The 15388-nt window shown below is 41.0% G+C and overlaps 1 protein-coding gene across 1 annotated transcript; it reads left to right on the top strand.

Moving 5' to 3' along the window:
- Nucleotides 1-3311: 3311 nt before the first annotated feature.
- LOC119742729 lies at nucleotides 3312-6458 on the top strand. Its single transcript, XM_038218894.1, has 2 exons — nucleotides 3312-4622; nucleotides 6246-6458. The coding sequence occupies exons 1-2, from the start codon at nucleotides 3312-3314 to the stop codon at nucleotides 6456-6458; spliced, it is 1524 nt and encodes a 507-aa protein (XP_038074822.1).
- The last annotated feature ends 8930 nt before the right edge of the window (nucleotides 6459-15388 follow it).

Genomic DNA, 15388 nt, shown 5'->3' with positions numbered 1-15388 from the left:
AAAATCCAACATGATCTTGAAAGTGAGGCAAAACGCAGGAAACTTGCAGAAGAAACAGCAGAAAAAGCCAATGCTGAAACACGTAAACTCAAAAGAATTACCAAGGCCTGCACAAAAAGGGTAAATGTGTTGATGACCAGGCTCATGAAGAAGAGAGTGTCACAACAAGAAAAGTTCCCAGAAAGACATCATACAGCAAAAATTGGCTAAGCAGAAAGAGAAAGTTGTTGTCAACAGACACGCAATTTGCCTGGGACCTTCTCTTGAACGATGGTCTTTGTCCAAAACAGATGACAGTTTCAGATCAATATGGGAACACAGTTGAACTAAATTCCGAGTTCACTGACATACATGTAACAACTACATGTAATCCATTGATAGATCAAATGCTTTTTGTGAAAGACCGCCATTGTATATCTGATGTATCCTACCAAGAGCTTGTACATGTACTTTCAAGCGGCGTAAAACTCCCCTCACTATACTCCATAAGATCACGTGCAGCAGAGATCAACAATTTGTTTACTGTCACAGTGTTTCCTGAACTACAAGCTGTCTGTCAACCATTGGAACAAAAATTAGTAAGGGCATTGCAAGCTTTCAACAGAACGTGTCAATTTGAAGATGGGGATGTTGTGTGTGTGAAAATAACAGGGGACGGTACCTCATTCGGTTCTAGGAACAGTGTTACAAATGTTGGCTTCAGCCTGGTCAAGGATTCATGTAGATCACCAGATTTTGTTCTTGCACTGGCAAAGGTACGCGAAAAATATGATCAAATGCAACCAATTTTTGCTGATATTATTTCGACTACTCAAAGAGTGGAGGTAATTACTGTGTTCGAGAAACGGATCCATCTGCAATACAGGTTATGTGCTGATCTTAAACTTCTCAATGAAGTAATGGGAATAGGTTCTTGTTCTAGTGATTTCCCATGCTGCTGGTGCAAATGCCCCAGCTCCAAATTCTGGGATATGTTGGTAGAATGGTCCTTGACTAATGTTGACAAAGGTGCTCGTACATTGGAAGAGATTGAAAGAGAGTCAAAACTTCGTGGAAGCCGGAACAAACATTACAACTGTAACCGAAAGCCAATGCTGCCCATTGAAGTTTGCAATGTTTTAATGGATCCCTTGCATATGTACCTACGCATATCTGACCAGCTTATTCGACAGCTGGTCAAAGATATCCACACTGAGGACAACATTAAAAAAAAATCAAAAAAATGTCGACAAAACAAAATGCAAAAATATCTTGAAGTTTGAAGATTTCATTTCTGGACTAAGCATTCAATGGAAATTCAACCTTGACAAGAACAGCAAATTGATGACTTATCGCGATTTCATTGGTCCTGAACACACAAAAATCCAGAAGAATATCGATTTGAAATCTCTCATTCCATGGCACAAAAAGCTTGATCAAGTTATTCAATTATGGACCGACTTTCCTGTTATTATGGCAATGATGAAATCTGATCTTGACCAATCGCAATTGTTGCTTTTCAAAACCAAAGCAAAGTCGTGGGTCACACTGTACAAAGAAACGTACTTGGCCAAAGATGTTACAGTGTACATGTACACTTGCATATCATGGCTCAGCACGTAGGAGAAACACTATCAATCCATGGCCCCTTGACGAACTTCTCTCAGCAAACGTTTGAAAAATTAAATGACAATTTAACCAAGTCATTTTTCAGAGGATCTGACCATAAGAACCTTCAAGCTTTGAAACAAGTAATTCAAAAGTCAAACAGAATTGATTATCTGTATCCAACATGTAAACGAGAGAAGGCATATGATATTGTTTGTAGTAGATGTGGAGAGAATGGACACAACAAACGCACTTGTACAGTGAGGTACAGTTTCAATGCTTTATGAACTACACAGTGTATTGTGTATGACAAACTGTACTTGCTTTCTCCAGCATTTGCATATTTCTTGTGAAGTTTACTGTAACTGCAGCATGATATGATGATGCTTATGCCAAAGATTTTGCAAACAAATCGTTCTACAGAAGCGAATGAACATTTTGTATTTTTTGTGGAGAATTGTGCTTACTTTTTTTTTTATCAGACTCATGTTTCCTCTGAAGCTGCTTGATGGGTTAGGATTTTACGTTACTTTTGAGCCCCGGCGGCCAGCCACTACCATGCAAAAGTGTGTCGTCAATAGCGCCACCACGTTAACATTAAGGCTAGCACGGGCAGTTGCTGGAGGGGAGACTACTTGCACTTCCAGTGATCGGTTGGTGATTTCCGCTGTTCGGGTCCCAGGAAAATTGTTTGACAAAAAGACTTGTAATTTTCCTAATGGGTAGTCCACGCTTATGACCCATACATAATGATGAAGTCTCTAAAAATTTTATCCAAGTTATATTAATTTGTTATTTGGTGAAACAAATAAGAAGCTAACATTATTCAATTATTTTAAACCATACAGAATTTAAAGGGACCTTTTAGTGTTACATATGCATCACTTAACTAGAAATTCCCTTATAATTTCTTTTTGTATTCCATTATTGGTTGTCTACATGTTTTTATCCTTTTTTTTAAATTTTTTATACAGCTGAAGAGCAATCCCACGAAGAAGAAGAGATGGAGTCCGAGTCCGAGGACGAGGGCATTGAAGATGAGGGCACAGATGCAGACGTGAGTGATATTCAAGTGGACCCCATGGACTCATCAGTACCAAGCATGCTGTTGTGACCAAGGAGGACCAGATAACAGGAGAGATCAGTCCTGTCCTGCAAGATGTACTAATAAAACCAAGTCATCTTCATCTCCCTGGGTATGATGATGTAGAGAACCTGGCACTCCTCCTCCTACAACTTTCTGATGATGGTGAGGGAGGGAGGGAGAGATGGGTACAAAGTGAAAACCTACTGTCCCATCCAATAGGGTGGATTTTGTAGGTTAACAGTATTGTTCTTGTCATGAACTTGTTCTTGTTGTAAAGAAATAATGCATAAGAGGTGAAAACAAATAAAATACTTGTCTTTTAAAATCTACACTTTGCTTTTGTGAATATGCTCCCAAAATATCAGTCAAGTGACAGTTGACACAAAATACTGCTCTGCGTTCGTCACAAGCTTTTGCAAGGTCAGAGTTCCAACCAACAGAGATTTTATCACCAGTCTACTCAGCTAATGTCAGTGATCGTTCAAGACCATTTTCTACTTCAATTTCATCAGAGTTGTGGAGTTATTTTGTGAAATTCATCTTGGATTTCTTGCTTCTCTGAACTGAAAAGTGAAGCCATTTTGCATCATGAAGCTTCCTGACCAGTGAACCGTGAGTACCAGATGCCATTGTTGCGATGGCTGTTTATCTCACTAAGCTGCAACTGCTGGCTACACTGCTATTGATATTCATCAGTTGTGGTCATGGAGATCCCTTTGTTCCTTCTGGATCAACTGTCAAAGCCAGGACTGGACATGCCAAGTACCATGGGCAGAGAATTCTGTACTACAGTAATTCCCACTGTACCTTCCAACTTCAAATCATCAGGTCAGGAGACATTCAACCAAATCCAGGTCCTTCAACATCTTACCAGCCCCATGACCATCACAATTCTACCAGTTTAAATTGTGTCCTGCTAAATGCCCGCAGTGTGGTCAACAAAACCCTCAATCTTCAGGCAGAACTGGCCCTCAACCGCATCGACATCGCTTGCATAACTGAAACCTGGTTATGCCCTGACATCATGGACTCCGAAATTTTGGACACCTCACAGTACCAATTATTCAGGCGCGACAGAAATCGCAATGGGGGTGGTGTGCTCTTTGCATGCAACTCAAATCTAATGCCATCACGACGAGATGAATTTGAGCCCTCTTCCGACATCCAAGCCAACTTCAAAGAATGTGAACTCATCTGGGTCCAAGTAATTCTTCCACACAACAAGGGCAAACTACTCATCGGGACTTGCTATCGACCTCCATCCTCAACAACAGGATTTGATGAAGCACTTTCCTTCTCGATCAACCGCATCCTTCCCTGCTCACACCAATTTCAAGCAATCCTCCTTCTTGGTGACTTTAATTTACAAATACCCTGCTCGGCATCCTCTGATGAACACAACCCCCCATCTCTCAACACTCGCTCCGCTGCTGTTCTTAACATCATTGAATCCCTGAACATGTCTCAACTGGTCTCCTTCCCTACAAGACGAAATCCACATGGTGACGATACCATGTTGGACCTCGTTTTCTGTAATGACCCAAGCTGGACTCAGAATATCCACAAAGAACCTGGTCTGGGCAACAGTGACCATGACTCTGTTCACTTCCAGATTTCCACAACATCCAAATACCAGTTTCTCCGCCGTACCTTCCACCAATTCCACAAGGTCGACAAACATGATTTTCAGATGACCCTACAATGTATTCCGTGGCAGCTGTTCTTTGAAGATGACGTAGACGAGACATGGGACAATTTCACATCACTTGTCCATGCGGCAGTGAAGGATGTCGTTCCCATCGCCACCTCCAAAGGACACCGCCGGTCCCCATGGATTACAAGTGACATAGTCAAAGCGGCGAGAAGAAAGAACCGAGCATACAGACGTGCTGTGAAGAACAAGAACAATGCCAACTTATGGGACAAATACAAAGAATTACGATCACTGGTTAATCGATTGACAAGGAATTCCTACAATGATTATGTTCATAGTTTAGCTCTAGATTGTAAAGACAACCCCAAGCGTTTTTGGTCTTTTGTAAACGGTAAGAGGAAGCACCAATCAAATACAACTTTTAATTGCAACAACCAAACCTTCTGTGATCCAAGTGCAATTGCTAATGCTTTCAATGTGAATTTCCAAAGTAACTTTTCTCCACAGCAATCTTCCTACCATCTTCCAGACTTCGAATCCTGTGCTGCCCATCCTGGTATTAGCCCTCTCCATAATTTTCATGTTTCTCAAGCAGATGTTATGAAGGCCATCGATAAACTTAATCCATCCAAACCCCCCGGCTTGGATGGCATATCTCCAAAAATTCTGAAACTAGCCAGCACTTCAATCGTTCCAACATTAACTGACATATTTAATCTTAGTCTTTCAACAAGTGTAGTTCCCCAAACCTGGAAACAGGCAAATGTTGTTCCTTTGTTTAAACATGGTGACAAATCTCACATTGTTAATTATAGACCTATTTCCCTTACTTCAGTTCCATGTAAAATGCTTGAAGGTTTTATAAGCAAGAAACTACTTGACCATTCTTCTCAGCATCATATCATCCCCGACTCCCAACATGGATTTCAACCCAGACGTTCCTGTACTACTCAGTTAACCACCCTCTTTGACACCTGGTCCCGAGCTCTTGATGTTTCCAATCCTCCTCGAATTGATGCAATCTTTCTTGACTGGTCTAAAGCCTTCGACAAGTGCGACCATTCAATCCTCCTTCATAAGTTACACCAATATGGAATTTGCGGTAACACACTTTCATGGATCAGTAATTTTCTTTCCAACAGAGAACAGCGAGTCATCTTTTCGGGCGCTAGATCTGACTGGATACCAGTAACTTCAGGAGTTCCCCAAGGCTCAGTCCTTGGTCCTATATTATTTAATTTCTTCACAGCTGACTTACCAAACCATGTTCAATCTTCTCTTCCTCAATATGCTGATGACACCGTTTTGTACAGGATTATTAGAAGTAATGATGACAGAGCCATTGTGCAGAATGACCTCAACTCTATTTCCAGATGGTGTTCTGATAATCAGATGCAACTGAACTCCACCAAGTGCAAAGTTATGCATGTCACCCGCTCCAGAAAGCAATTGCTAACCCCTTACTTTTTTGCAGATTCCGATGAACCTCTTGATGTTGTCACGTCTTATAAATATCTTGGTGTTATCCTTTCGAACGACCTAACCTGGACCAAACATGTAAATTCTGTTCGTGCCAAGTGTTCTAGACTTGCTGGCTTCATACGGCGCACTGTAAAATCAAAAAATGCTGAAGTTCTTCTCAAATTATATCGTTCACTCTGCAGGCCCATCTTGGAATACGCCGCGCCGGTTTGGCTACCTCACCAGAAGAACCACATCCAATGCCTTGAGGCAATTCAACGTCGCTTCACTAAATCTTGCTTCCATTACAATGTTGCTATTTCTCTTTCCTATGAACAACGCCTGTCCAAACTTCACTTGCCTCCCCTCTACAACAGACTTGTATACCTCAGTGCTTCCTTTGTCATTAAATGTCTCTACAATCAAATTTCTGTTCCTTCACATTTTCTTCCACAGGTCAACACTAGGAAAACCCACACCCTCCTCTTCAAACATCAGTACAGCCGGACAAACTGCGTCAAATTTTCTTTGTTCACCCTCTTTCCCAGGTTTTTTAATTCACTTTCCACCGATGTCCGAGACCTTTGCCTAGAACGTTCCTCCAAACCTCTCATCAATTCTTTACGTGATCATCTGTTCAGTCTAGACCCCATCTCTCATGCATTCTAGAGCTTTCCTCCCCAGATATTTTTATCCTGACTTCATGTTTTCACAAATCAAGTTTCTCCGGCTCAACAGACTCCCTTTCACTGCATATTATTATTAAATATTATTATAATAATGATTTGGACATAGCATGTATGCCAGCTTTTATTTTATTTATTTGTTTATTTTATTTAATTTAATCTTATTTTATTTTATTTCATTTCATTTTATTTCATTTTACATGTATTTTTATTTTATTTTATTTTATTTTATTTTATTCTATTTATTTTTTCATTTCATTTTATTTTATTTCATTTATATTTATATTCTATATAATTTATTTATATATTTATTTATTTATTTATTTATTTATTTATTTATTTACTTATTTACTTATTTATTTATTTATTTATTTATTTATTTATTTATTTATTTATTTATTTACTCTTATTTTAATTTGTAATTGTATTTTTAATTATATTTTGCATAACTGCTTAATTTTTATAAATATTTTATTTAATGAATTTTATCCTAAATGTATTAATCACTGTTATCCAATTAGTTTGGAGAGCCCCTCGACAGAAACTTGTTTCTTTTGGGTAATCCTGCGGGAGCTTTTTGGGTGTTGTTTTCTATTATGTTTTCTGTTATGTTTACTACTCAGTGTTATTTGTATATGTAATTGTTTTGTCTATGATTCACTGTTTGTAATATCCCGGAAAATGAAATAAATAAATAAAAAAAAATAAATTGTGAATTGCTCGTTTTTAATATGAGTAGCTATTTTCTCTCTTAAACAAATGAATGATTATTAGACCAATGGCAAAACTGTCCAGAGAAGACAAAAGTATATATGCAAATTTGGTGTCCCAATCATATTTGTTACCCCTCATTTTTCGTTTTTCTATCTTATTTTTGTGACCAGGCACTTTAAGTGCATTGCCCCTTTAAGACTAGGTTAGCGCAATTGTACAAGGAAGGCCCACTGGTTGCCCTAGTAACAGCCACCCACTGGAGTTCATAGACCCTGAGATGTGGTCAGTGTGGTCAGTGTGAACAGTATGAACTTTCAGCATTTTCATTCTTAGCCATCATCGTGGAAGCATCCCATTATTCCTAAGCTCCAGTCGTCCTAGTCAAGAACTCGGTGCTCATTTCCCATCCTTGTTCTGTAAGTTACATATCATTCTTTATTTCTCATTATTACTAGTCTACAATTCATATTTGTGACCCGCCACGGCAAAACCAGTCGCATGTCGCATGACCTAATTACACAGTACAATGCAAAATGTGTTAGAAACCTCTATCTGGTCGATTTTGAGTTATCATAAAAAACTAATAATAAAAGTCATAAACTTTCGTACAAACCTGTTTTTGTGACAAGATATTATTCCTAAAGTGCATAAAAATGTGATTTATGGAGGTGGTCTCCAAAGGAATTCCGTAAAACAAAGAGAAATGTCCGCAAAAATTGCCTTAATGATCGGCTTCTTCGCGTAAACATCGCACAGTAAACCCCCATACAACCGGTACCAAAATAAACCATGCGCATTGCCCTAGCACGTCATCAACAAGAATTTCCCGGTGATGTCATGACAAACCAATCAAAAACGTTTTTAGAATGTAAACAAACCCATTGCTTGTTGCTAGACTGAGGCCGATGGCGTTGGTACGCGCTCACTGATTCGCTAATATCGCTCACGTGGTACAGGCGGCGCGCCGCGGCGCAGTGCATTGTGGGAAATTTTAATGGCTGCGCCCATGGAATCAAAGCCGACTCATGTTATTTATCAACTTTATGCTTCGATTTTTGCTGATTTTTGCACTCGTGTTGTAATTTTGTTCCAAGGAACGTTATTTTAATTTAAGCCACCATGTGCAGCAGGGCAGAAAACATCGCTCGGGCCTTGAATGAGCTCGCAGATGCGAATCTTGTCGGCTCCGCACCCGTTGGATCTTGGAACCAGCTCATTGAGGATTATTACGTGGATGATACGGGCATAGAATCAGATTCAGATGGCAGTGACGATGATAAAAACAGTGAGGATATTGTAAATGTTGTGCTATTGACTGGGAAGGATGAGAATAACTTAGACTTGTTCTCAGATGATGAAGGTGATGTAGGTCTGCATGATCATGTACAAGCACACACCGGTGCAAACAACCATAACAATGCAGCACAGCATGTGGAACAGAATATTAATGATTCAGAAAGTGATGGGGAAGAGGAGGCAGGACTGGGCCAACAAGGAGTTCATGAGGTTGATGAGATAATGCAGCAGGTAGACTTTCTTGATCCAGATGTACAAGGGCGGATCCAGAACACAATTTTGGGGGGGGCCAAAAAAAATGTTTGGTTCCCCCCAAAAAGTGGGTCCAAAAAATTACGGCGTGGGGTTCGGGGCCCGCTTAAGGGCCCCGAAAAATTTTTGGATTCTAGATGCTCTGTGGTGTGATATGAGGCGATTTCTGACCACTTTAACCAATTTTTTTTTTGAGGAAAAGTTGGTGGTGTACTCATTGCCTGCCTTTATTGCGATGTCAAAAAGTGGGTCCAAAAAATTACGGCGTGGGGTTCGGGGCCCGCTTAAGGGCCCCGAAATTTTTTTGGATTCTAGATGCTCTGTGGTGCGATCTGAGGCAATTTCTGACCACTTTAACCAATGTTTTTTTTTGAGGAAAAGATGGTGGTGTACTCATTGCCTGCCGTTATTGCGATGTCACATAAAAAATAAAAAAAATTGATTTCGTTTTGGGGGGGGGGGGCCATGGCCCCCTTTGGCCCCCCCCTGGATCCGCCCTTGCAGATGTAGAGACGGAAATGGACAAGATTCAGAATTTTAAGTGTGAATGTGTTTCGCGTCGAAAAGAAAATTCAAAGAAAGGTTACGAGTCATGCAGTGCAAAGCTTACTCCCGAGTTCATATATCGGTGTCGTCTGGATATGGCTGCACTCTCATCAGATGAAAAGGATCTTGTGATAATAGGCAAGATAAGCAGTCTTGGGAACTTCGGTGAATTCACCGAGCGATCAAAACAAAAGAACCAGAAGAAGCGAGCACATCAGAAAACGTCATACCTTGTCGAAGGCAAAAGCATTTGTCGGAGTGCATTCAGATTCGTCCACATGTAAGTGAGCTAAGTTTTTGTCATGTTATTCTTGATGATTGATTAACATAAACAGGAAGTATCCCTCACTTTATTCATTGATTTCTAGCCCTGGCATCATTGACATAAAGTCATCATGGAAAGATTGGTAAATAACACGGGTTAATTCAACAACATTGGCATTTACTACAATTTCTACACACAGATTTATTACTATTTGATTTACTTTTACTTCTTGCAAATTTCTTTGCTAGCTAGTTTAAGCTAAAGTTTAGTTACTTTTTATCTTTGGTTTATTCTTATTTGTTCACTTATTCATAGTGGTTGAGATATATTTAATTCTGTAATTCGCAATTCTATTATTCAGTTATTCGCTTAATATTTTACCAAACTTTGGGGACTACTCCTGATTAGAAAACATGCAGCTAAAATGAATGTACATGTATGGACTATCTAGACCACACCCTAAGATTGCCAGCACTGAATCTTGTGGTTTATCTTGGAAGAAGGAGTATTGGAGTACACCAGCTGGTAGAGTAATTAGGAACATCCACTCCAGGTTTATAGCTGAGTGTAGAATCTGTGTTTTAAGTTGCATATCGATAATAGGCATAGCTACATGTGTGGGTATAATATCGATACTGTGCTGTGTGAGTAGGGTTGTGTACAGCTGCTGGTACATGTAATTGCTATGTGATCAGATCAGTGCACCATCAGCCTGCACAGGGAAACCACAAAGGTTGCTAGTATTGCTACTCCCTAGCTCATTAGTATGTATTAATTTTTGTGGTAAATTGTTATTGAGCGCAGCACTGACTAGGAGTTTTAGTGTTCTTGCCTGGACTCGAAAGTTGCTGTGAATATTTAAGTAGGTGGATTAAGAAACAACTTGTTCCTTGATAATTTTACTCACGAGCGTATTTTCCTCACCCAGGAACCTTTATTCTTTGACGAAAGAATTCAATAAGTTTGAAATTTGTTTGATTTAACTTTGATTAACTTTGATTTGATTTTCCTATTTCTTAGACTCTAGTTTACTGTAGTTATATACTTTACATAGTTTGATGTTTACTTATTATTGTTTCCTTTCTGTTTTTCATTATAGACTTACCCATCAACCCTTATTATTTTTGTTGCTGTTAAAATAAACTTGTAAAAAGAACCAATATCCGGGTCACAAGCGTCATAGACAGGATAAAAGTTAAACACACAAAAAAGGGTTGGTGAGGTGATCAACAACATCGATGGCGAGGCACTACAGGAGGAGGTAAAGTCCCTGGCGGCAAAGCTGGATGCCATGACTGGGAAGGGGAAGGCCAGCATGCCCAAGATAGTTGTCGTGCCTCTAGACCGGGGAACGAAGCTGGCGGGAAGGCCTACCCATGACAAAGACCCGGAGGTACGAGAGTGGGCGGAAGACATGCGCCGGCTATAACCAAGGACGTGTCCGATGATGAGGGTGCACAGATGGTGCTCGACCATCTCACCGGCGGTGCACGAGCATTGATTCGGCTCTGCCCCCCTTCCGTGCGAAGCACTGCGGACAGGATAATCGAGCACATCATCAAGACATACATGTACACCTGTCATGAGACCCCATCTACCCGCTGGGAAGACTTCTATGGCCGCAGACAGAGAGGGGAGAGTCAATTCAAGAATTCTCCCTGAACTTGCTCAAGTTGCTGAGGAAGGTGGAGATTGCTTCACCCGAGGGCAGTTCCCTCCTGGAAAACAAAGACGACATCCTGAACGAGAGGTTTTCGTCGGGCCTTGCCGATGTGTCTCTACGGCGAGAGGTCAGGCGGTACATTCAAGAGAACCCAGGAGTGGAGTTTTCTGACCTTAGAAACAAGGTCATGTCCTGGGAGAGCCCCCCATTACCACCTGTTACAGAGGCCCGTGCAACCAAGGCAAAGACTGAAGACACTGGGGTCTGTCTCCAGAAACAGCTGGATCAGCAGGCCAGCCAGTTGAAAGCCACCCAGGAGGCCTTGAGTCAGTTATGTGGCCAGGTGTCCCTACTCCTGTCACCCCAAGCCACCCAAGAGTATACAGAGGCCTGCCCACCTGCTTCAACTGCAACTGGGCTGAGGCCTCGCCGTTTAACCCATCCCAACGAGTAAACAAGGATTCCCCAAACGCCAACCCTCCACAGTAACGAGCCAGGCGTTGGAGGGAAGATCAGCTGGCTCAACTAACTTGAGCAGAGGTGAAGTTTTTGGTAGAGCAGTTACAAAGAGCCCGGAAGTGACCATCACAGTGTTGGGACAGGAAGTTCGCTTCATCCTTGACACTGGGAGTGAGGTAACTATTCTACCAGAGACTGTCTTCAGCAGATTGTCATCCCAGCAGCCTGCTGTGCAAGATGTCACCAAATGGCTGAAAGTGTATGCCGCAAATGGGATGGAACTGCCGTACACTGGTTACATAGAGCTGGAGATGGAAGTTCTAGGGGGTCAACTTAGCCGAGTAGGAGTTCTAGTCTCCAAGACGTCTCTAGAAGATTCCCAACCTACTGGCCTGCTCGGATGCAACGTCATCAGCTTCCACAGAGCCCAAATTTCCCTGCCGTATTTGTCCTATATCAACTGCATTTCCAGGATCAAGTGACGTACCCATTCTCTTGGTTGTGCCTTCACAGCCAATGGCACAATCCGTCTCCCTACAACCTGCATCATGCATCATGTCAACATCCACCTCCTCCAACACCAAAACAGTCTCGTTCCCTCCCTAACCCATCCACCAAACCATGTGCTGCATGTCATGTACAGTACCAAAATGTGGTGGGCTTCGTAAAAGGTACACACCATCAAAGGCCAAAACTGTTGGTAGTAATCAGAAAATCTTCACCTTCTGTCCAACCACCAACAAATCAACTACAACTGTATTTGAGGAAGTGCATGACAATTACGAACATTTTAAGAGAGTGGTGGATGAAGAGCTGGAGGGGAGGAAGAGTACCGATACACGGAACTATTAAGGTTCTACTTTTAAAGTCCTCCTTTATCTTTTAGCTTTTGTCACTGAAAACAGCTTTCCATTTTGATGGGAAATTTTGAGATATGAGAAGAATTTTTCAACATTACCATTGTCAATGCATGGTATTGATTTTGATCGGTTCTTGTAAATAGTTTGGTCAAATAGAATGTGGTTTTCAGCTACCATTATGTTTAACAAAATATAATTTGTATTAACATATTAACAATTGTTTTCCATTAGGCATGTCAGTAGAAGATGGCATGTCAGCAGATGCAAGAGGGAAGGCCAAGCAGTACGCGAAATTTCTCTGTCGACATGACCTGATGAAGTTTGCTCACTTCATGTTGGATGTGGTGACAGTTCTCTCGAGTGTCCGTAGCAGCCCAAGTGTCAAACAACACCGTGGCAGACGTAGCGGCGTCCATTGATGCAGCTGTTGCAACTCTTTCGAAATACAAAACAAGGTAACTAACACTTCATTGTTTTGGTGATCTGAAAAAAGCATCCTGACTGCAGATAACTTTTCATTAATGTTTTTTCTTCTTATTAACATAGAAAGATGACGCCCAAGTTGCAGGACTTTGGTGATGTTGGCATATTCAAAAGGGAGCCCCTGACTGGAGGTGGAGATATCAGTGCAGCAAAGTGCTGACTGGCCTAGATACAAGCCTTGACCATGTTAACGGCCGATTCGAAGACATGAGCAGAGGTGTACTGTCTAGCTTCAGGATTGCTAGCTTCACATTTTGGCCTATGGAGCTACAGGCAGCAGAGGGTAAGTTGAGGAAAATGAATTGGTTCAACTTGCATGATATTGATAGCCAAAATTATATTAATTAAGTTAACTAGTCTTATTAATACAATTGTATTTTTCTTTTCAAACTTTGGTGACGAGCATATATCTCAGCTGGTGAGACACTTTCTGCCAGTTTTGAAGGAGGCTGGAGTGGATACGGATGCAGTAGCTGTTGAGTGGGACCTCCTGAAACAGAGACTATATGCCAAGTAAGATACATGTATGTACATTTTATGGGCCCTTTCTTTATTAAATGACAATTTTATAAGCAGAAATAACATTTTCTAAAAAAATTTGCATCAAGTATTAGTTTGTTATCAATAATGAAACTCTGGGTTTGTAGTATAATGTTCAAATACTTTTATTTGTCAATAACAACAGATACAAGACAATCACCAATGCCAAATGGGCAGAGGTGATTCCAGCTGTGCAGGAAGAGCTACCCAACATCAGCAGCATGGTGGACCTGATGCTGACAATTCCAGCAAGCTCTGCCGATGCAGAACGTGGCTTCAGCCGCCTGAAGCTCCTGAAAACAGACCAGAGGACACGTCTTCTTGATGACTCCGTCACAGACCAATTAGTTGTAATGCTTCATACCCCCAGCATTGAAGAATTTGATCCAATGTCAGCCATTGACCTTTGGAACAAAACTGGTAAGCGAGCAAAACGTGTAGATAAGGGAGTGGTCCAGCATGAAGAAGGTCAAGTTCAAGAGGAGTCAAGCGAGGAGCCCAGTGATGATGAAGACGATGTCATGATGGATGAGGTGCCACTAGACTCTGACTAGAGTTAGAAGACTGCAAGCAGTGACTGCAAGTGCAACTTTTCCTCAGATCAGCAGATTTCCTTTTTTTGTCTTTCATTTCTGCCTTTGAATGAAAAGCACTGTACAAAGTCCTCCAAATTTCAATATGTCCCCATTTTGGGGCGACTGTACAGTTGCATGCCTGTAGATAAGAACATGTAAAATGGCATTTATTTCATGTGACTAAAGTGACTGAACCATTCATGTTTACTCAAGACATTATGGAATTTCTTTTCTCTTGTCAACATTATTGTAATCATAGTTAACAAACAACACTTGCAAATAAAACATCTCAGAAAGCAACACAATGATAATGTATTCTTTACGTCTGTTTTTTCTGTAGTATTGATCTGTTAAAGTAAACAAAGACGCTGCGTTCCATTTGCTCAGAAAACACAGATATATGGCATATGCACATGCGGGCTAGTGAAAATGCTTGCGGGCCAGTGAAAACTTTGATTAACTAGCCCGGCTGGCCAGTGAAAAAAAAAGTTAAAGAAAACCCCTGATGTATGTACTGCAGGTGGGATAATGGGTAGTCTACGCTTATGACCCACACGCAAAGATGAAGTCTCTAAAAATGTTATCCAAGTTATATTAATTTTTTATTTGGTCAAACAAATGAGAAGCTAACATTGTTCAATTATTTTAAACCATACAGAATTTAAAGGGACCTTTTAGTGTTACATATGCATCACTTAACTACACATTCCCTTATAATTTCTTTTTTATTGGTTGTCTACATGTTTTTATTCTATTCTTCTTTTTTTTATACAGCTGAAGAAGAGCAATCCCATGAAGAAGAAGAGGTGGAGTGTCATGTCGAGAAGAGATGGAGTTTCATGGCCTAGCGGTTAAGAGCACCGGACTCATGTTCTGGTGTTTCAGAGGCAACAGTGACGTAGGTTCGAGCCCTCCAGCGGACACTTGTGCTCTTAAGCAAGGCACTTAACCATTATTGCTTCATCCTTCGGATGGGACGTTAAGCAGTAGGTCCCGTGTGTTGCATAAATGCACATAAAAGAACCCAGTAAACACTTATCACTAAGAGAAGGGGTTTGCCCTGGTGTTTCTAGCCTCCTGTATAAACTCCCACATGGAGTATTTAGGAGAAGAACCAACCAAGAACCAAGAGATGGAGTCCGAGTCCGAGGACGAGGGCATTGAAGATGAGGGCACAGATGCAGACGCGAGTGATATTCAAGTGGACCCCATGGACTCATCAGTACCAAGCATGCTGTTCTGACCAAGGAGGACCAGATA

This window comes from Patiria miniata, unplaced genomic scaffold, assembly GCF_015706575.1.
Source record: "Patiria miniata isolate m_02_andy unplaced genomic scaffold, ASM1570657v1 HiC_scaffold_6, whole genome shotgun sequence".
Lineage (NCBI taxonomy): Eukaryota > Metazoa > Echinodermata > Asteroidea > Valvatida > Asterinidae > Patiria > Patiria miniata.
Note: the sequence above shows the minus strand (reverse complement) of the source record. Positions and strands in the feature narration are given on the sequence as shown.

Excerpts from the sequence above, each read along its gene's own strand:
- LOC119742729 (XM_038218894.1), top strand. The coding sequence starts at position 3,312 with ATGGCTGTTTATCTCACTAAGCTGCAACTGCTGGCTACACTGCTATTG. Across the intron at positions 4,623-6,245 it reads ACAAAGAATTACGATCACTG|GTCAACACTAGGAAAACCCA; the intron begins GTTAATCGATTG and ends TTTCTTCCACAG.